The 23,235-nt window shown below is 36.9% G+C and overlaps 4 protein-coding genes across 4 annotated transcripts; 3 read left to right on the top strand and 1 right to left on the bottom strand.

Annotated features, from left to right (window-relative positions):
* The first annotated feature begins 1,201 nt into the window (after positions 1-1,201).
* LOC138836587 (olfactory receptor 52P1-like) lies at positions 1,202-2,185 on the top strand. The gene has a single exon (XM_070035363.1). The coding sequence runs from the start codon at positions 1,202-1,204 to the stop codon at positions 2,183-2,185; it is 984 nt and encodes a 327-aa protein (XP_069891464.1).
* Positions 2,186-6,085: 3,900 nt separating this feature from the next.
* On the top strand, positions 6,086-7,027 carry LOC138836218 (olfactory receptor 51V1-like). The gene has a single exon (XM_070034713.1). It carries the CDS (start codon positions 6,086-6,088, stop codon positions 7,025-7,027), a length of 942 nt encoding a protein of 313 aa, XP_069890814.1.
* A 7,838-nt stretch (positions 7,028-14,865) lies between these two features.
* On the top strand, positions 14,866-15,810 carry LOC138836217 (olfactory receptor 51V1-like). Its single transcript, XM_070034712.1, has one exon. The coding sequence runs from the start codon at positions 14,866-14,868 to the stop codon at positions 15,808-15,810; it is 945 nt and encodes a 314-aa protein (XP_069890813.1).
* Positions 15,811-22,269: 6,459 nt separating this feature from the next.
* LOC138836216 (olfactory receptor 52Z1P-like) lies at positions 22,270-23,235 on the bottom strand. The gene has a single exon (XM_070034711.1). It carries the CDS (start codon positions 23,233-23,235, stop codon positions 22,270-22,272), a length of 966 nt encoding a protein of 321 aa, XP_069890812.1.

Here is a 23,235-nt window from a genome sequence, read left to right as displayed (position 1 = left end):
TCATAACTTTCCCTGCCTCTCTTCCTCCTTCCCTCAATAATTTCAACAAGTTTCCTTGTTCCATTTTTATAGTTGCATCTAATCAGCTTTGACAAGAGGGAGTGAATCTTGCTAAATAAAAATTACTGATGCCATTGTTATTTTTTAACTCTTTTCCTCCTGTCAAGTCCTCTGTGAATCCTAGAAATAAAATCAAATACCAATAATATGTCATTCAACAAAACAGTTCCATGCCTCTAAACTGAAGCCAAAACCATATTGTTTTCTGATCTTAAAAAGTAAGTACAGAGACATAATCACTAAGTTTCTCAGACAGGTCAGTTTTAATTTACTCAATCATGGGGCACCCTCTGACTCTGTCCTTACACAACACAGTAGCCTAAGTCATCTGTGGCTCATGGGCCTTCCTGCCTTTTGTCTTTCAAATTTGAATTGACCAGTGTGCTGTTTGTTGGCTTCTTTCTGTTTCTTTAGCTTTCTCTGCCTACAAAATCAACATCTTTTGCTCATGGAATGCTTTTTCTTCGGTATACAATAAAGACTTGCCTAATTCTACAAGACACACTAACATAAAATAATTTCTTTCAATTTGTATAGCTTTTTAATTATGCTTTGACAAAATAAATTATGTTTAACTATAATTGATGATCAAGTATTGATTTTCTATAATGATGGGTTTTTTTTTGCTTTTATCTTGTAGCTCTAACAGACTTTTCTTTGAGTCCCAATTATTTATTGATGTTGCCTGAGGACAGCTGTAAACATTAAAAAGAGATTGCATATTAGAATAAGAGTTCATTGTTGCTGTGTTTGTGTATATGTTTCTGCTTATATCTCCATGTTTTAATTCAACTTGTTGAGAAGAAAAACAATGACATTGACAGACACATTAAACTATTTTACTAACTGCTCCACCACCAGGAAATGAACAATTTGGAGTAGAAAATAATTAAACTTTTATACTTACAAATATCTACAATCAGTACATTAAATCATATTTGAAGATGATGAATTGGAATATCTAAAGAGTGATCATACTTATCTGAACGTCTACAGAGGTTTGAAGAACATTCAGTCCTGTAACAAGACTTATACACAGTCTGGATTCTTCCATGCAGAACCATGGAGAAATTACTTTGTAATCCTGTCTTACATCCTTAGGTAACTACCATGGCTACATCATAATAAATATTTCTTAAACATGGCAGAAAATGCCACACATCACCCCATTTCCTCTTTCTTCCTGGTTGGTATTCCTGGGTTGCAAGAGTTTCACAGCTGGACTGGCATTCCTGTCTGCCTGCTCTTGGCCTTGACCTTACTGGGGAACACCATGATCATTACTACTGTTAAGCTAGAACCAAGCCTCCACCAGCCCATGTATTTCTTCCTTTGCATGCTGGCCATGAATGACATGGTCCTTGCCACTTCCCCAGCTCTCAAGATGCTTGCAATCTTCTGGTTTGATGCACACTGGATTGATTTTGATGTCTGCCTAGTGCAAATGTATTTTATCCACACGCTTTGCATAATCGAGTCGGGTCTCTTGGTTGCCATGGCTTTTGATCGCTATGTAGCCATTTGCATCCCACTGCAGTACACAGTCATCCTGACAACATCGGTGGTGATTAAAATAGGTCTTGTTGTGGTAGCCCGAGCTATAGTGATGGTTTTACCATGTCCTCTTCTCATTAAGAGACTGCCTTACTGTCTGAAATATGTCATTGATCATTCCTATTGTGAGCACATGGCTGTGGTAAAGCTAGCCAGTGCCACCACCCATGTTAACAGAGTGTATGGGATATTTGTGGCCCTTTCAGTCATGACATTGGACCTAGGACTGATAGCTACATCCTATGTAAAAATCCTGCAAGCTGTCTTCCGGCTGTCTTCTCAGAATGCCCGCTCCAAAGCCCTGGGCACCTGTGCTGCCCATGTTTGTACTATGTTAGTCTCCTACACACCTGCACTCTTCAGTTTCCTAACTCACCGCATTGGCAAGAATGTCTCCCCAAGTGTCCACATAATCTTTGCAAGTGTGTACCTCCTTGTGCCCCCCACATTCAACCCCATTGTGTATGGCATCAAAACCAAGCAGATTCGAGTCCGACTGGTGGGTCTCTTCTTTCCAAACCAAAAAAAAAATTCTGAAAACAGTAACATTGAAATGCAGCCTCTCTGCTGAATCTTTCATGGGAAGTTATAGGACACTGACAGGAGTTACACCTTGTTCTCCAAACTTTGTCACTGAATATAAACTTTATTAAAAAAGGATTTTTTTATGTGACGTTTTCTGCCCTCTTATTTTTATGTAAACCACTGAGAGGAATTTGTTTGATATTTCATTTTCTGTTCTTTCACATTTCAAACTAATAACTCATTCCAATTAATTAAAAAAATGGGAGATACACACTTTAATCATGAAAACACATAAGGTTAAAGTGAGATACAAAATTATTGTACCCTATATTAATTTCAGAGGGTATTAGAAAACTATAATCATTTTAGATGAACTCTTAAATCATAGAAAATTATGAAAAAGTAAAAGTTATAATCATTATGTTGACAAAAAGTGACTTTCCACGAAGACATAAAAATCATTAATGTGTCTGAAAAAAGATACAGATTAAACCCATAAGAAATTGGTCACTTAATAAGTGGACAGAAGAGCTAATCAGATATTTGTCAGAGGAAGAGATAGAGATGACTAATAAGTACACAAAGAAATATTAACATCCTTGGCCAAAAAAGAAATGCAATTCACAACAACTTGGTGATTTCATCTCACTCCACTCAAAATGGCAATCGTCAAGAATATGAACAACAAATGCTGGGGAAGATGTGAGGGAAAAGGAACCACTGTTGGTGAAAAAGCAAATTACTGCAACTGTTTGGTGCTCAATATGGAGATTCTTCAAAAACCTAAACCAGCGATACCACTTTTGGCATTCATCCAAAAAAATGGCAAGTCAAGACACTGTATAGACACCTGCACGTTTGTGTTCATTGTAGCACAATTCTACAACCAAATTATAGGAACATTCCAGATGTCATACAACTAACGAAAGGGTCCAAACATGTGATATCTATTCCTTTATTGGTTGATTTATTTAAAGTGATCTTGTTAATCCATCAGGAAGAATAATATATAACTAAGATGTAATTATATATTATATTTTATAATTATATATCATATATGTTATATATAACATAATTATATGCTATATTTGATATAATATAATGTTATTTAATTGGATGTGTTGTATATGTTATATAACTATATATTGTTTATATTATTTTATACATTATATTATTTATAATATATTATATTTATATATTGTATATGTTTAATATTTACATAGATCATGTAGATCTATATATGCATTGATCATGTAGAGAAGAAGGTCAATAAGGGTGATCCCTGACTGAGCTCAGCAGGGAATGAGCTCTACCCCAACCTTGAAGCAGGCTGCATACAGTCTGAGGCCAGTCTTGTCTCCAGGTGGCAAATGCCTTCCTCTTTCTCCACTGTACTTTAGAAATTATACACTCAAAATGAATCCAAGAGATTTCCAATAGAATTTTTTTCATACTTTAAGTAATACCAAGATTTTCTACGTTTTTAAAATAATTTTTTATTGGGAAAAATACTGTACAGAAGGGTTACAGTTACATGAGCAAGGTGAGTACATTTCTTAATGACTTGAACTCTGGGCCTGGGCACTGTCCCTTAGCTCTTCAGTTCAAGGCTAGCAGTCTACTACTTGAGCCACAGTTCCACTTCCTGTTTTCTGGTGGTTAATTGGAGATAAGAGCCTCACAGACTTTTCTTTCCTGGGCTGGCTTTGAACCATGGTCCTCAGATCTCAGCCCCCTGAGTAGCTAGGGTTACTGGCATGAGTCACCAGCTCCAGACTTAACTTTCTACTCTTTTATGACTGAATAAAATTATGTTGTATACATACAATTACTTATATTAGTTTCTTTTTTTAAATAAGTTTTTTATTGTGAAAATACTGTACAGAGGAGTTACAGTTACATGAGCAAGGTTATATTAGTTTTTTAATGACTAAGTTTTCTTTTAGTTATTATTATGTGACTGGGAACTGATATTGCTTTTATGCCTTTACTATTGTGAATAATATTACAAAAACATGGAAGTTTGCATATCTTTTCAAGATTTACACTTTGTTTTCTGTTAGATGTAAACTCAGTAGCAGTATCACAGGATCAACTGATGATTTTATTTTTAATTCTGTGAGTTCTCCATATTTTACTTTAGACTTCCTTGGGGATATTTAAAAATAGATCAGATATGGAATGACTCATATATTTAAAAACTATTTCCAAGCCATAATGTATATAAGGCTTTCAAATATCACTAGAGATGTTATAGGATTTACTGGAACAACTATATTTTAACATAAAGAGCAAACATATATTGATCATCTATATTTTGGGAATGCTATATTTTTGGAGTACAAACATAAAATACATCATACAAGATGTTTACAATTTAGTGAAAAGACACATATTGGAAAATATCTGTACCTTATGAAACTAGCTCTCTTAGGTATATAAATAAATACAGAAGGAAATGATCACTTCAACCCTGAAGGCTAGGACAGTTTTCACAAGAAAAGTAAGATTTATTTTCTCTCTCCCTTAGTCTATCTAATCTTTTAGTCATATTTACTCCTGGTTTTCTCTAAACCTTGTTTCAAAAAATTCATTGTATTAGTCACTGATATTTTGACTGCATTCCTTTTGTTAAAATGCCATCATCTGTGATAACACAATTCTATTTCAAAATCATTTTCCACTTTACTGCAATTATTGATGTTCTTTACCCAGCACTGTAATTCACATAGTTTTATTATTAAGGTGATTTCTAGGTGCTCATAAAATTATACAATATATTCTTTATATTTGTAATGAGTACAGTCAATCAAAATCATTCCTTCTTAAAGTTTTTAACTATTCACCTATCATTTCCTAGTCTTCTGTGAAGCTCCATTTAGATTTTGAACATCCAAGAATTGGCGGGGGGAGTTTGTGGGAGGGGAGATATGAGAAGGGATGGGAAGGGGAAACAAAGGAGGAGGCTACAATGCTTGATAAGAAATGTACTCATTATCTTGCCCATGTAATTGTAACCCCTCTGTACAGTATATTCACAATAAAAAATAAAATAAAAGAAAAAAATTACTCTATAGTGGATGGAGATATACAGGATACCAGGCTATGTAGACTGTCTTCACAATTCACATTATTACAAGGATATGATATGTTCAAATAGCCAATTTCATGTTTTTCATATACTGACAGTATATGTAGTGGTGGTAGTGTTGTTCAATAGCCAAAAAATCATAGATAAAATAGCTAAAACATGATTGGTTTAGTATTTAAACCATATGAAGTTTATATAGGAAGTATATAAGAATGAATACCATGGTAAAATTTAGAAAAGGAATAAACCTCATACAAAATGAAGAAGTCCATGAACAATGGAGGAGAAAACATTTACATGCAAATAATTTAGGGCTAACCAAATGTGGAATTTTCAGCCTTTCTGATTTTCAGATTTCACTGGGATTATTTAGTTGCCCCGGGTTAACATTTATGTTGTGCATGGTGGTCTTCAGCCAGTCCATTCCCTTAGGAATATGCAATGGAGATGAAGGGAAAAGCACAGCTGCGCAACCAAAGAGAAAAAGGAATCCTGTGTTTCACATTCTTCTAAAAGTGTTCCCAGCTCTGGCAACAGGGATTGCCTGTAATCGTTCATTATTCCTCTGTAGGATTAAGCAACAATCTAAAGTCTACCTGGCAATCTAAATCTCATGTGACTCCAGCACTTCTGCTTCTTTATAAAACTCCATGTTACTCTTCATCAATAGCACTAGTAGGCTCACGGTTAGAGAGACATTTGTGTCCCCAAGAATCAAGAACCAATTCACAATCTTTATTAATTAATATGATCTTTTATTTCTTTCCCAAAGCAGATGCACGTTATTGGAAACTAAGGCCTCAGAAAAATATGTTTTCCAATAGCTATCTAGAACTATTTTAGACCTTTTTATTAATGTCTGTTCTTTCTATTTCAAACTCAAGTTCTGGATTTGTTCTCACAGGTTTTCCTGGCCTGGAAGCTTACTACTCTTGGCTCTCCATCCCTTTCTTCTTCATCTATGCCCTGATGTTCCTGGGAAACTGCATGGTGCTGCACGTGGTCCGCACTGAACCAAGCCTGCACCAGCCCATGTTCTACTTCCTGGCCATGCTGGCGGTCACCGACCTGTGCATGGGCCTGTCCACTGTGCCCACTGTGCTCGGAGTGCTGTGGGGCTTTGTGAAGGAGATCAGCCTGGATGGCTGCATTGCCCAGTCATATTTCATTCACGGGCTATCCTTCATGGAGTCGTCCGTGCTCCTGTCCATGGCTTTTGACCGCTACGTTGCCATCTGCAACCCTCTCCGTTATTCCTCCATCCTAACAACCGACAAAATCCTGAGAATTGGAGTGGCAATCTTATGCAGGAGTTCTATGCTCATTCCCCCCGTCATCATCAGGCTGAAGTTCTTAAATTATTGTCGACCTCATTTCCTTTCTCACTCCTTCTGCCTGCACCAAGACTTAATTCGCACGTCCTGCTCAGACATTCGCTTCAACAGCATCTATGCTCTGGCTCTGGTGATTTTCTGCCTGCTGCTGGATGCTGTGCTCATCCTTTTGTCCTACATGATGATCTTGCACACGGTTTTGGCGATTGCATCTCGGGAGGAGAGGATCAAGTCCTTGCAGACGTGTGTATCTCACATCAGTGCTGTTTCAGTTTTCTACATCCCCATCATCGGTCTGACGATGGTGCATCGCTTTGGGAAGCACCTCTCACCCCTGGTTCATGTCCTCATGGGTAATGTGTACATCCTGTTCCCACCCTTGATGAACCCCATCATTTACAGCATCAAGACCAAGCAGATAAGAGTGAGAGTCCAGAAATTGCTCTACTTGAAAGGTTCCTAAATCCTAATGTTGGTTCAATAGCATTGTATTTAAAATGAAACTGAGAAAAAGTGAAGAGTAAGTAGCTAACAATGAGGTTACTAGCTTCCATTTTAATAATTTCTTACATGTGACGAATGCTTTCATTCACCCATGGATAAGTCAATAACATCGATGTGCACAATTTTGTTTAATAAATCAGATTATATGTGTTCTATTGATGGAGCATCATGTTATTGTGTCAGGTGTGTTTATTAGCCAAAGACGTATTTTATTATGGGCCATTGGAAGCATTTATTTCCATATCCATTCATTCTGAAAATGTTAATATTGTTAGCATACATCCTTTCAATTAGGACCGCAATATAAATGATTTTATCAAGCAATTTTATTACTGTAAACACAGTATTTATTTTCCCCAATACTCTTTCTCTTCTGTTTAACTCGGTGAGTATCATGGAGAGACTAGACTATTTGAAATGGAAGGAAACAAATGACAAAAGAAATCTTGATGCTATTGCCTATTGAACAGTGTTTCACAATTCTACCAATAATGAGTGAGTTGGAAATACAAAGCGCTAACAACTGCTAAGGAATAAAGAAATAAGTTTTTCTGATTTATTTCTTTATTCAAATAATACCTGTATATTTACCATTAGAATATCATTTATCATTATTTGCTTTTTTGTCCTATCTCATTTAAATCCGTGGAAAGTACTTACATTGTTGCTATGGATAAATAATGCAAATGCATTAATAATTTAATCTCTGTATCAAGAATCTAAAATATTTTCTATTGTAAAAACGGATTTTTACATGATTATAGGTGAAATGATATGTATGCCGCACTGTTGCTAGGAATTCCATGATGGAGTTTGGACATGCTATCTACTTTGTAATTTTGGGTTACTTGTCAGCTCATTCCTACTTTCCTTCTTCCTGCTACCAATAGAATGCCTTGAAATATTTAGTTGGCCATTGTCAAATATTAATATAATAAGTAAAAGCAGAATTGCAACCAAAGTAAATCATGGTTGATAATATTGAACGTATATTCCAATTATTTCAAATGCTATTTCCTCAATCACATTTATAAACTTAATATTTTAAGGTAGGCTTTTTGAGTTATCTTTGAACCCTAACCTCATTAGAAGTATACACAGTCTGATGAATTTAGAAAATATGCAGCCACATAACTAGCCTAACCACATATTATATTCCTATCATACTCAAACATGTCTTCACACCTGTTTTTTTTTCATAGTGGCTTTACTTTATTTTTTTGTGCCAGTCCTGGAGCTTGAACTATATAGCCTGGGTTCATTTGCTCAAAGTTAGTGCTCTAACACTTGAGCCACAGTTCTACTTTCAGCTTTTTTGATTTTTTTTTATTGTCAAGGTGATGTACAGAGGGGTTACAGTTACATAAGTAAGGTAGTAAGCTGTTGTTTTTAATGTACTTTTTGTTTCTTTGTATGTTCTTCCCCCTATGGTATATCCCATGTAGTCACAGTATTTGATTTTGGTAGCCTGGTATTGTATACACGTTCATTTTAATTAGGGAAGGGAAGAGGAACAACAGAATAGTGAGACAAAGGACAAGGGGGAACCAATGCAACAGCGATATACACAAGACAATATGTTGGAAATGATCTGTACAACTTGGGGGTGTGGAATGGGGAAGGGAAACCGAGGGGAAATGAGGGAAGAGGTTAACAAGTTTCACACCTGCTTTTATTTTATACTTTCCCATATCTTCATGTTCCTAAAGTCACTAGCCTAATTTCTGTCATGAAGATGTGACATTAAGAGAGGCACGTGTAAAGAAAATGGTGTTTTCCCCATGGTTTTGCTTATTTGCAATAACTATTATATGTCCGGGACAAGCAGAAAAGGTCAAAGTCTCTGTACATATGACCATAAGATGATGTTAAGTGAAATGAACCCCAAGATAGGGACACATTCTTGCTATTTTTTCTAATGTATTTATAATATACCATGTGATTTTTTGTTTCTTTGTATGTTCCTTTCCCATGGTATAACCCCTGTTTTCACTGTATTTGATGTCAATGCCCTCATCTTGTGTATACACTTCTCTAATTTGGGAAGGGGAGGGAAAAAACAAAATGCTTAAATAGGGGTACAGGTTGACTGATTGTAACAATGAGATGTACAAGACACTATGTTGAAAAATTAACTTTACAATTTAGGTGGGGAGGTAGTTGGGGAGTGGAGTTGTGGAGGTGGGAGGGAAGGGATGATAGGGGAAAAACAAAGGAGGAGGTAGCAATGCTTGATAGGAAATGTACTCATTACCTTGCTCATGTTACTGTAAACCCTCTGTACAGTATTTTTCCAATAAAAACATATAAAAAAGAAAATGGTGTTTTCTGCACAAATGGTTTCACTTATAATAATGCCTTTGAGTTTAATATTTATTTCTGCTTTTATCTAGTGATCATTTCTCAAATTCAGTTTGATGTATTTTTTTCACTGGATTATACACAGTAAATTGTTTATTTTATCCATTGATTCACATTTTACTCTCTTGTTTGATTATAGAATGATTTTGTTATAAACATACACACCACATGATTACAAACATTTTCCCAAAGTTGGTAGGGTTTAATTTTTAATATTTATATCTTTACTATTGCAAATACAAAATTTACCATGTAAATAATAATTATACCTCAAGCAATAATTCATTTATATTTATCAAATACTTATTATGTCATCCTCTTAGGAATTGCTAGGTAGTAATTTCTGCTTTTATCCTCATTGCAAATCCACAGGGTAAATAAATGAACATTAACTTTGCGGATGATATTCAGCACACAGGTTTCAATTCAACAATGCCAGCTTGTGAAGGGGATTTAAAATTGCTACAGAATAACAGTGAGGCCATTTGATTTCAGAGTTATCATTTTATCAGGGCTACTACTGTTTCACTTCACGTCATAGATCGTTCCAAAACTTTCCATTACTTTGTTGGTGATGGTATTTCTGCTAGGAGGCAAGAATTTTAAATTGTATATTGAGGTAAGTATAGATTATCAGATGACTTAGCAAATGAAAACATTATTTGGTAAACCAATCCAAAATTAATAGTTGAGAAATTTGTGGTGTGTAAGTGTTGTGTTGTTTTATGAGTACCATTTTCTTCTAAATTCCTACCTTCTTCTGTAAAGAACTGCTAAATCTTTCTTGCCTCCTAGAAATAAAGGAAACCAAAGATTCCCTTTCAGTCCTTGTTTAAATAAATATAGCACATGGTCACTGTGACTCTGATGCTACTCTCCCATATTGTCCTGATCCATTTTGAAAGAAAATGTTCTTCAGATCTTCAAGTGAAAATTAAGGTATTACTGATTTTTGCTTTTAGCTTTTCTCTCAAAAAATGAATAGATTTCTACCTTTCCATACTCAGACACTTTGAGAGCTAGAGAATGTACAGTTGATGTGAAACCTTCAAGATGGCATCTTTACTGTTATCCATACCTGTCCTTGCCCATATTTTCCAGATAAGAGGGGGGAATCGGCTTTATTTTTTTAAATATATGTGATATGTGTTTCAGAGGAGTTGTAGACACCCTCGAACTCTTTCCTCCCTATATGAATATTAGTTTGCGCTTTCTCCTCCTCTCTCTCCTTGTTCTCTCTCTTGAGACAGGGCCTCACTACATAGCCCAGTCTGACCTCACAATCCTAATCCTCCTGCTTTAGCCTTTTGAATGCTAGGATTAATGTATGCACCATCACATCTGGCTGTATTCAGTATGTGCTTAGTAAAACACAATTGTGGTTTAGGGCAGGCAAAAGAAAAAGCAAGAATATTTAAAAGGAAAATACCTTCATGTTCCATATATATGTGAACAAATCCTCTGCAGAAACAGCAAGATTCATTAATTGGTGTTAATGAATTTTGTGGAGTTTTGACTAACATAAAATTTTTGTATGTGTTTAAGTCATGAAAATAGTCATGTGATACACAAATGCTTGTATCCTGATATCCACAATTATTCTAATTTATAATTAATCTATTTGTTTCCTCAATTAATTTCTCATAATCATTCTCTCCCTCCCTCCCTGTCGCCCTTTCTCCCCTCTCTCTCTTTTTCTTTCTCTCTCTGTTCCTCTATTCTTCCCTACCTCTCCCATCTCTCTCTGGAGAGAGAGAGAGTGTGTGTGTGTGTGTGTGTGTGTGTGTGTGTGTGTGTGTGTGTGTGTGTGTGTGTGTGTTAAGGGCCTTTACAACTACTCTATTGGCACATTTCCAGTAAATATCCACACTATACATTATATATCTGGCACATACTCATATCTGAATATTTTGGTCTTTAATCATCATCTTTCTATTTGGTTCACTTGCCACCCTGGTAATCATCAGTCTGTCTTCTGTTTCAATATGCTTCACATTTACAAATTTAAGTGATAGCATAGAAAATTTTTTGTGGGAGTTCTTCCATTTTTCATTTAGTATAACGACCATAGATTCATTTATTTTGGCACAAATGACAAGGTTTCCTTCTATTTTTAAGGCTGAATAACATTTTATTTTATGCTTATTTTCTTTCTTTTTTATTGTGAAAATACCATATAGAGGGGTTATAATTACATGAGCAAGGTAATGGGTACATTTCTTATCAAGCATTGTTGCCTCCTCCTTTGTTTCCTTTTCCCATCCCTTCCTATCTCCCACGCCTCCCCATTTATGCTTATATTCTTAATCCACTCATCTGTCAGTGTACACTTAAGTTATTAACATACATTGTCAATTCTGAGAGATGCTTTAATAAATAGGAAAAAATCTTTCTGAGATCTACATTTCCTTTATGTTTAAAATGAGTCCAGAACTAGAATTGGTAGTTCATTAAATAGTTGCACTTTTCACTCATACAGTAACCTCCATGCTCCAGTTTAAAACAATTTCACTTGATTCTATTGTTTTATACTTGAAATGATATGCAATGATTTATATATTCAAAGATTTCTAACCCATTATGTCTACATTAAGGTTTTAAAACAATGTATTATGGTAAATCAGTCTATTTTAAATACACATTCAATAAACAAATGGGTCTATTTTCATCAGGAACTTTATTTAGATGGTTATGAGGATCAAATATATCACAACAGGTCAGGGGCTATGGCTCACACCTGGAATCCCAGCTACTCAGAAAGTAGAGATAAAATCACTAAGAATTGAGGCTAGCTTTGGAAGAAAAGATAGTGAACTTTGAACTCAAAAAAACAAGCTGGGTATAACATCTACCTCAAATTTGAGCTACACAAGAGATATAAGTAGGAAGGTAAGATTTCACATTGCCCCTGACAAAAGATAGGAGACCTATAGTAAAATTAAATAAAAATAATAATTTAAGAAAAAAGGCTAGAGGTGTGTCTCACGTGGCACAGTACTTATCTAGCATGATTAAGTCCCTGGGTTCAATCTCTAGTACCAACAAAAACAAATAAATTAAATAGAACAGAAGGGCTAAAGTATACTGAGGATATATATTGAAACAGTACATGTACTCTATATAATTAATTCCCTCTTGGGAACACAAGTAAAATATCACCCAAGATTCACCCTGCCCACTGAAGCTGCTAAACAGTTCACAGTAAAGTGCATTTTTTAATCTTTAAATTTGGTTAATTAATCTTTTTCTTGTAACTGAATAATCATTACACTGATCATTGATGTTTTGCTTGAAACTTAGTAACAAGAATAGCATAATTCTATGTCAAAATTTGTTTTTTTTAACCTTTACAGTGTTTATGAATTCTCCACTCCATGATCATTCAGATGGTGTGTGTGTGTGTGTGTGTGTGTGTGTGTGTGTGTTGGTCCTGGGTCCTGAGCACTTGAGGTTTTTAGTTCAAGGCACTGGAGGTTTTTAGTTCAAGATTAGTACTCTTCCACTGAGCTGCATCCCCATATCCAGCTTCTTTTTTTTTTTTTTTTGTCAGTTGTGGGGCCTGAACTCTGGGCTTGGGGACTGTCCCTCAGTTCTTCAGCGCAAGGCTAGTGCTCTACCACTTGAACCACAGCACTACTTCTGGACTTTTCTGCTTATGTGGTCCTGAGGAGTTGAACCTAGGGCCTCATGCATACAAGGCAAGCTCTCTATCACTCACTGAGCCACCTTCCCAGCCCAATTTCCAGCTACTTGAGGGTTATTTAGAGATAAGATTCTCAAGAACTTTTCTGCCCAGGCTAGCTTCAAACCTTGATCCTTAGATATCAACCTCTTGAGTAAGTAGGTCACAGGTGTGAGACACCAGCACCCAGCTTCACATAAGAATGTCTAGTTGCTCATAAAACTTGAGTTTTTTTTACATGAATAAAAAATCTTGGATTCATCATGAAAATCAAATCAACTCTTCTTAGAAAGAGCTCCCAAAAACAAAGGAGGAGGTAACAATGCTCAACAAGAAATGTACTCATGATCTTACTGATAGAATTGTAACCTCTCTGACAGCATCTTTACAAGAAAATAAAACTTTTAAAAAAGAAAGAGCTACCATTGACACTACCTCAGAAATCATGTTGGTAGTCTATTGAAAGTGTATTTCCACTCTGAAATCTTGGAATTATTCTGTAATAATTAATCATCTTTCTTAGGCAAAGGCACTAAACCATGTTGTTTTTTTTTATCACTTAATGTGTTTTTTTATCACTTAATGTTCTAAAAGTGTTTAGTGGTGGAATCATCTACACAGGCAAGGTATAAATAGGCTGTCTTGACATAATCACTTTATTGTAAGAATGTAGTATGTGAAATAACTAATTATATTCTATACATATACAGCTAATGCTACCATGAATAAAGGACGTTTTATTTATTTTATTACACTGTAAAGTTAAAATACATTTTACATTGTGTGTGTGGTGTATGATATGTATTTATGTCCGGGGGCTTAAACTGAGGTGTTTTTCTTTGTTTTATCCTCAAACTTTTTTGTTTAAGGCTAGTGCTATACTATGGGAGCCACAGCTCCACTTGCAGATGTTTTGGTGGTTATTTGGAGGTAACATTCTCATGGACTTTACTGCCTAGGCTGTGTTGGAACCGTGAGACCCAGATATCAACCTCCTGAGTAGCTAGGAGTGAGCCACTGATACCAAGCTACATTTTACAGTTTTATATAATATCCTAGTTTAAAGTCAATGCCTAGTATCTTATATCATATATCAGAGAATCCGCAGGGAAAATAAAAATCTTAAACAGGAATCTCTTTTCACAAAAAGTCTCTTGAAAAGTAGAGTACTACAATTAAAAATTCAAGAATTTGATGGAGGGGGCTGGTCATTGTGAAACATTTCATATTCCACTTTGGTGGTTTAGTTTTACTCAGTGAAAATGTATCCTCAGGAAAGTCTGATGACTTCAACCAATCCATTTCCTTTGTGTTTAAAGCCAGTAAAAGGCAGAATTTGTGGCATCAAAGGAAGAAAAATGAGCTAGGTATTCTGCAATCCCACTGGGTGATGAGATCCTGCAACACTGCACACCTGTGGCCATGCACTGTGTATCTTTTGAGCTGAGCAGGGACCCCCCAGAAGGGAAGCTGAAATCGAAATCCCCTGTGTCATTAGCACTACTGTTTGTGCATAAAGCTCCCTGATCAGCCCCATTGCTCATCTTCAGCACCGCAGGATCTTAGTGTACACAAGAGATCTATGCTTTCATGAGAACGAGGTACTTACCGGCTTTCCATTTTGTTGTTTATGAAAAATCATATCATATTTTATTCACTTTCCCCAAAACAGATAAATATTACTGGAAATGAGAGCATATCAAAACTGTATAATTTACAATAAGTCTGTAAAATAGTTTCCATCTGCTTAATAAATGACTGCCTACTCTATCTCAAATTCTAGTAGCCCAGGATTTGTTCTCACAGGTTTTCCTGGCCTGGAAGTTTACTACCCTTGGATCTCCATCCCGTTTTCTTTTATCTATGCCCTGGTGTTCCTGGGAAACTGCATGGTGCTGCACGTGGTCCGCACTGAGCCAAGCCTGCACCAGCCCATGTTCTACTTCCTGGCCATGCTGGCGGTCACCGACCTGTGCATGGGCCTGTCCACTGTGCCCACTGTGCTGGGAGTGCTGTGGGGCTTTGTGAAGGAGATCAGCCTGGATGGCTGCATTGCCCAGTCATATTTCATTCACGGGCTATCCTTCATGGAGTCGTCCGTGCTCCTGTCCATGGCTTTTGACCGCTACGTTGCCATCTGCAACCCTCTCCGTTATTCCTCCATCCTAACAACCGACAAAATCCTGAGAATTGGGGTGGCAATCTTATGCAGGAGTTCTATGCTCATTCCCCCCGTCATCATCAGGCTGAAGTTCTTAAATTATTGTCGACCTCATTTCCTTTCTCACTCCTTCTGCCTGCACCAAGACTTAATTCGCATGGCTTGCTCAGACATTCGCTTCAACAGTATCTACGGCCTGGCTCTAGTGATCAGCAATTTGCTGTTGGATGCTGTGCTCATCCTTTTGTCCTACATGATGATCTTGCACACGGTTTTGGCAATTGCATCTCGGGAGGAGAGGATCAAGTCCTTGCAGACGTGTGTATCTCACATCAGTGCTGTTTCAGTTTTCTACATCCCCATCATCGGTCTGACGATGGTGCATCGCTTTGGGAAGCACCTCTCACCCCTGGTTCATGTCCTCATGGGTAATGTGTACATCCTGTTCCCACCCTTGATGAACCCCATCATTTACAGCATCAAGACCCAGCAGATACGAGTGAGAGTCCAGAGATTTTTCTATGCGAAAGGATCCTGAGCTCCAATGTACAAATCGAAGGGAGTTAAAGAGAAGGAATGAAGTTAAAAAGGGCTAGTGAGAGTCAGTGAACAACTACCTTTATGAAGTTTTATTTTAGTAAAGGTTTTAAAATCACTAGTTCTCTCCACTCCTTTCCTTACCCTCCACAGCTAAGGTGTCAATACTTTATTCATTATGGGTGAGAGGTGATCAATGCTACAAATCAGACTACAAACATGTGTGTGTGTGTGTGTGTGTGTGTGTTTTATTGAAGTTACATTAATCTATGTGTTAGATTTAACAGTAAAATGCATAGCTAGTTGAGTCATGATGTTTTTCCTTATTGAAACGGTAAGCTTCTGAAAATAAAAGCCATTTAATCGATCAGCCTTAAGATCATGAGTTATTTTTCCCTCATTTTTTTCCCTCTAAACAGTAGGTATAGTATTTATCTATGCTCTCTAATCCTCATTTCAGCCTTGTCATCATTTAAGGAAGTCAACATCCTAGGTGAATTTAGATGTTTTAAATTATTTGAAAAGCAATAAAACAACAAAAACAAAGAAATAATCTTGATTTGAGATTGTGTGCTTATGCTTATCCACATTCTTCCATACTCTTAAAGCCAAAGAAATGAGATTTCCTGTCCAGATATTTATTTAAATGATAATATCTCCTCTTACTGCCATTAGAAAAACATTTAAATCCCTTTGAAAATGTTAACTTTGGTAGGGATTTTTTCTTAACTTCATAAACCCCTAGATGCAATTAAAAACTAAACTGCTTTGATTTTCACTATGAATAAGTATCACACATTTCTAATTTAGTATCTTTATTAAATTTCAGGTAGTTATTACTTTCTATTTATAAAAGTATTTTTATAATTCTAACAGTAAAATCATATGCTAATTATTTAGGAGATAGTTTCTGTTGGGATTCTGATAAATTATTTTCAGATAAATTATTTTGTTTTAATTAAATTCAAATCACACAATGCTGTTTTTCTGCTCTCTTTTGGTGTTCCTTAAAAAATTGTAAGTAATTAGGGGCTATTAAAACATTTATATGGCTTGATGGATATATATGATCATGCATCTATAGAAACATAATGAACTTCTCCCTTGTACAACTGATATAAGCTAATAAAAATCTTAATTAAAAATTGAAAAGCTATTTATATGAGAAATAGCTGTTAAACAAAATCACTAAGTTAAGTACAAAAATGCATCTTTTGATTGAGATTTATGTGTATAAATTACTCAAAATGTAATATATAAAATGCTATGCATAAAATATATCAATATTTTATAGATTTATTAGTCATCTATAGTTTTTCCTATTCAATGTGTGTGTGTACAGTTTTACATATTTTAAAAGCTATATTTATAAAACTATTGACAGTTGCTGGGTGCTGGTGACTCAAGCCTATTATCCTCAGAAATGTGAGATCTGAGGATTACAGTTGAACCCAGGCCAGAGAGGAAAGTGTATGAGACTTTTATTGCCAATTTTATTTCAAGGCAAGTAATAGAGCACTAGCCTTAAAATAAAAAAAAAAACATGGATAGTGTTCATACCTGTGTTCAAGCCTCAAGACTTGATTATAAACAAAAAATACTGATAGTCATGTACTCATTAGCAAATCAAAAAGACAATATTTCTATCACTCTTATATGTGTCCTTTGTCTATCTCTCCCACTATCTCAAGACCTTGACATTTATTTACTGTCATAGAAATTTGCCATTAAGGGAATATCACATAAATTAAGTAAAATTAATAAATGACTAAAATAATAAATAGAAACATCAATATTCAAAGTAATTATTGGAAAGCTGCACTAACTCCTGCCATTTTGTAGTTTTTTATTATATATATATATTATTGTAAAGATACTATACAGAGGGGTTACAGTTACATGTACAAGGTATTGAGTCCATTTCCCATTGAGCATTGTTACACCCTTTGTTTTTCCCCTACCATTCCTTCCCTCCTCACCTTCCCAACTCCTCCCCACCCCTCAAAGTTGTGCAGATCATTTTCAACATTGTATCTTGCACATCTAATTGTTACAATGGGTCAACCTGTATCCTGATTTCAGAATTTTGTATTTCTCTTCTCCTCCCCAAATTAGAAAAATGTATATGCAAGATGCAGGGCACCAGAATCAAAAACAGTGAAAACAGGGGTTATACCATGGGAGAAGAACATACAAAAGAAATAAAAAAAATCACATAGTACATTATAAGTACATTAAAAACAGCAAGAAAGATAAAACTTCTTGTAGCCTTATCTTGGGGTTCATTTCACTTAACATCATCTTATATGGTCATATGTACATAGCTTTTGACCTTTTCTGCTTGTCCTAGACATACACTAGTTATTGCAGATAAAGGAAAGCATGGGGCCTATGTTTCTTTGGGCCTGGCTTACTTCACTTAATGTGATTTTTTTCCAAGTTTTTCCATTTCCTAACAAATTGGGCTGTTTCATTCTTTCTGATGGAGGCATAGAATTCTATTGTATTTATATCACATTTTCTTGATCCATTCATCTACTGAGGGACATCTGGGCTGGTTCCATATCTTAGCTAAAGTTTGTCTTTAAGTCTTTAGCCCATTTATTTATAGGGCAGTTGTTTCTTTGAGGATTTGTTGTTGGAGGATTTAATTTTTTGAGTTCTAAGTATATTTTAGATATGAGACCCTTGTCTGTTGGATGGCTAGTGTAGATCTTCTCTCAATCCATGGGATTTCTATTGATCTTGCTAGCTATGTCCTTTGCCATGCAGAAGCTCTGCAGTTTCATGCAATCCTATCAAATAGGATTGATTTGTTGTGCTTCTGGGTCTTTATTAAGAAAATTTCGGGCTGTGCTAAGGAGCCCTAGAGTTTCTCCTATTCCTTTCTGTAATGAGAAAACAATTTTTTTAATTAAAAAAAAATTAGGTAGAAAAAATGGTTCTTCGATTTTATTGTGGTGGAGGTAATCTTGTGTCTCCTCTGTGTCCATAACCAATCTCTTGGTGAAGTCTCTGGTTTGCTTGTGGTATTTCGTTTTCCTGTGGCTTGACTGGTTTCTTAAATCAATTTGTTTGAGCACGGAGGATGAAACTCTGCCTTACCAGGGACTTTATGACCCTCTTCCTGGGCTAGTTCAGTGGGAGGGCATGCATCTGCTTTGAGTATCATAAAAGAAGGAGTTACTGTGATGGGGCTAGGTTGTGGGTAGGGTTGAGGCCTATCAGCAATCATTACCTTTTCCCTGAGGGGCTAGCTGCTCCTGAGACACTCACAGAGCCCAGCCTTGAGCCATTTTCAGAATTTATGTGTGCTGATTTCACAAATGATTTTCTTTCACCCTCCTTCAGGTGGGTCTGCTCTCTGTGCTGCAGTGGGGTTGGGCAGCCTCTGGCTCTGTTTACTCAGTGAAGAAAGTCACTCTTCCATGGTTGGAGGTTCCTCTATCTGGGAAGGGCAACTTTCCCTGGGGGTGGAGCTAAGCCCTGCAGGTCAGGTTCCTTGATCTGTTGAATGGCTCCTATTGTCTTCTTCCAAGGCCTGTGTTATGTTCTAGCTGCTCTGCCTGGTCTTTGTCAGTATCAAGATGGAGTTCTTCTCCAGTGGTGGAAGAAGGACTACCTTCACACCTCTGCTCCATGAGAAGGAGGGAGAATGTCTTGTGGGGTTTTCATGCCTTTCCCTTGGTTTCTGGGCCATCCACGGTCTGCAGTGAATTTCTGCTCCTTGTCAGTTCTTGCTGGTGCTGAGTAGAATCTGCTCACACACTGCCTCTGGTGCCTTTGTCCTGGGCTCTCTCTGTTGATATGGTGGCTGTGGCAGCAGCCATCAGCAGTGTCAGTGCCATCACCTCCACAGACACAGCAAGTGCTTGAATCTGTCCCCTTAATCAAGCTGCCTGATTTTTCCCTCTCTGGCCAAATTCTGTACTATGATGGCACTCTTGATGTGACTCTCTAACCTTGGATCTTTCACTGGAACACTAAAACTGGTTTCTATTCATGAGCTTGTTTAGCCCCCTGCTTCTCCTCCACCATCTTCCTCCAGACTCCCCAATACTTTTCCTTAAAGAAAACTGGTGATCTGAGAAGGCAGATGAATGATTGCTGGAAAGTAGGGCAAATATACTCAAGAATTTTGTATGCATATGTGATAATGGAACAAAGAAAAGTACTGAGACTGGTTTGGAAAGCCAGAGGGAATAGGAAGGAGAATTGTGGAGAGGTAACTCTGACCAATGTGTACTGTATGCATAAATGAACATGATAAAAAGAAACCTCACTGTATAATAAATTGGTGCTAACACAAAAATAAAATATCTAAAATATACTTAAAGCTCAAAAACTAAATGCCCTGCAACATAAACTCTCAAAGAAACAGCAAGCCAATTAATAAACAGACAAAGACTTAAAGAAAGACTTATCCAATGAAGAACAAAGAATGGCCAATAGACATATGAAGAAATGTTCAACATCTTTGGCCATAAAAGAAATGCAATCAAAACAACATTAAGATTCCACTTCTCCCCAGTTAGCATGGTCATTATCCAAAAAACTAACAATAACAGATTCTGGCAGGAATGTGGTCAAAAGGGAACTCAATTACACTCTGGGTGGGAATGTAAACTTCTTCAACCACTGTGGAAAGCAGTATGGAGAGTGCTCAAAGAGTAAACATAGAGCTTCCCTATCACCCAGCAATCCCATGCCCGGGCATTTATCCAATAGACCTTAAACAAGGCTACACTAAAGCTACCAGCACAGCCATGTTCATTGCAGCATTGTTTACCATAGCCCAGATATGGAATCAACCCAGATGCCTCTCAGTGCATGAATGGTTCAAGAAAATGTGGTATATAGACATAATGGGATTTGACCTATCCATCAGAAAGAATGATATTGTGCCTGCATCTTTAATAAAACATCATAAGTTTATCAATGAATATGGGATGAGATGAAGTGTACTGAGTATCAGAGAGGAAAGACCAACTGTAGGGGTGACATCAAAGCACTGACAACTGATGGGACAAGTCATTGATGAGAACAAGTGACAAGACACCAAGAAGTAAGAACCTCTGCATTGTATTGAAGTATCAGACAAGCAGCTGGTGGGCCTAGGACAGAATAAGTTATACATTGAGATGAGGCTACATGGGGTATTGAGACACATGAGGGTACAATGTTGTCTCAGACCAATGCCATACTTTGGAGAGTTCCCTATGCCAGGCAGGTTTATGAGGGTGGTCTAGGTGAAGGCCCCTGTGTTTAGGGATCTGCAGGTGTGGAAGAGAGTGCTGAGCATGTGGTGGAGCTGAGCAGCCCCAAGTGCTGAGCAGGGATATGTATATTTTAGATATGAAACCCTTGTCTGATTCATAGCTGGTAAAATAAATCTTTTCTCATTCTGTGGGATTTCTATTTACCTTCAGAAAGAATAATATTGTAGTGTTAATAAGGAAATGAAAACATTTGGAAAAAACTATATTAAGCAAAGAAAGACAGATCCAAAGAAACATAGGTTGCATGGTTTCCCTCATTTGTGGTAACTAGAATGTGCCTATAAATCTACAGGTAAATACACTAGATAGTAAAAGAAAAAAATACACTAGAATATGATTAATTATACAGGTTCCTAGGCATTCACACAGAGTGCAACCAAAGGAGGATATTCTTAAGAAATTATCACATAGGTGCAATAGCTAAGAGCATCAGACAATACAAAATACTTATGGAAATGAACTTCAGGAAGTGAAAACAAGAGGATTTTTTTCTTTGTTGCTATTTTTGCTTTCATCTTTTGTCTTGTTTGTTCATATATCTGTCTTTGGGAGGACAAAATGGGGCACATAAAAGGAGAGACAAAGGGTGAACAAATGTAGCCGTGATACTCACTAGACACTGTTGAAAATGAATTATACAACTTGTGGGTGGGGTAGGAGTAAAAGGTTGGGAGAGAATGAGGGAAGGGGCAACATTTTTCAAAAAGAAATATACTCTCTATCTGACGTATATAACTAACCCTTCTATACATCACCTTTACAATAAAAATAAATAAGTGGAAAAAGAAAAAAACGAAAAGTAAAATAAAACATGTATCTTTTTAAAAGAAACAAACAGGGGGCTGGGAAGGTGGCTCAGTGGTAGAGCGCTTGCCTTGCATGCAGGAGGACCTAGGTTCGATTCCTCAGCACCACTTAAGCAAAAAAAGAAAAAAAAGCTGGAAGTGGCGCTGTGGCTCAAGTGGTAGAGCACTAGCCTTGAGCTGAAGAGCTGAGGGACAGCGCCCAGGCCCAGAGTTCAGACCCCATGACTGGACACAAAAAAATAAAAATAAAAGAAAAAACAGAATATGATATCATGGTTTTCCTAAAAAACGACTACTATACTTTTATTTATGGCTGACTTGATATAATCAACATTCTGTTGATTTAAAGGGGGCACTTCTAAGAGTTGGTTTAAATCAACAGAATTTATTGCTAATAGAAAAGACCTGCACAGCCCTGTCTTGAATTTTCTTGGTCTTGACTCCATAGATGATGGGGTTGAGACAGGGTGGTACAACCACATAGAGATTAGCAATGAGGATGTGCACACTGATGGGTATGCTGTGGCCTCCAAATCGGTGAGCAAGAAAAGAAAAGAAAGATGGACTGTAGAACAAGAGAATGACACAGACATGGGAGCCACAAGTACTCAAAGCCTTGTGTCGGGCATCTCGGGAAGGAATTTTAAACACAGTACAAAGTATAAGCACATAGGAGATTATGATAATGATCACATCTAGAAATGTGGAAAACAGGGCCACAATCACACCGTAGTAGATATTGACTTTGATGCTGTCACAAGCCAGCCTGGCAATGCCCATGTGTTCACAATATGAGTGACGTATGATATTCCTCCCACAGTAAGTGAGCCGATAAACCAGAAAAATCAAGGGGAAGCAGATGAAGAAACTCCTAGTTACAGAGGCCACACCCAATTTCCCAATGACTGAGTGGGTTAGGATGGTTGTATATCTCAGTGGATAACAGATGGCCACAAAACGATCAAATGCCATAGCCAGCAATATGGCAGATTCTGTCACAAAGATGAAATGGAGGAAAAACATTTGAGACACACAGCTACCAAAAGAAATTCCCCCAGCTTGGAACCAGAATATGGCTAGCATCTTTGGTGTGGTGACTGTGGAGAGTAAGATATCTGCCAGAGCCAACATGGAGAGGAAAAGGTACATGGGCTCATGGAGAGTGCGCTCAGCGAAGATCAGGAATATCAAGAACGCATTGCCTACAATAGCTATTATGTACATAGAACAGATGGGGATGGAGATCCAGATGTGTGCATTTTCCAGTCCTGGGATGCCAATCATGGTATACCAGATGTCTCTGAGGTTGGTCTGATTTGAAGATATTGGAGAAGTGGTCAT

The sequence above is a fragment of the Dipodomys merriami genome, unplaced genomic scaffold, assembly GCF_024711535.1.
Source record: "Dipodomys merriami isolate MVZ:Mamm:240054 unplaced genomic scaffold, mDipMer1.0.p SCAF_25, whole genome shotgun sequence".
Lineage (NCBI taxonomy): Eukaryota > Metazoa > Chordata > Mammalia > Rodentia > Heteromyidae > Dipodomys > Dipodomys merriami.
The sequence above is the reverse complement of the archived record's forward strand: the minus strand, read 5'-3'. Positions and strand labels throughout refer to the sequence as shown.

Excerpts from the sequence above, each read along its gene's own strand:
- LOC138836216 (XM_070034711.1), bottom strand. The coding sequence starts at position 23,235 with ATGACCACTTCTCCAATATCTTCAAATCAGACCAACCTCAGAGACATC.
- LOC138836587 (XM_070035363.1), top strand. The coding sequence starts at position 1,202 with ATGGCAGAAAATGCCACACATCACCCCATTTCCTCTTTCTTCCTGGTT.
- LOC138836218 (XM_070034713.1), top strand. The coding sequence starts at position 6,086 with ATGTCTGTTCTTTCTATTTCAAACTCAAGTTCTGGATTTGTTCTCACA.
- LOC138836217 (XM_070034712.1), top strand. The coding sequence starts at position 14,866 with ATGACTGCCTACTCTATCTCAAATTCTAGTAGCCCAGGATTTGTTCTC.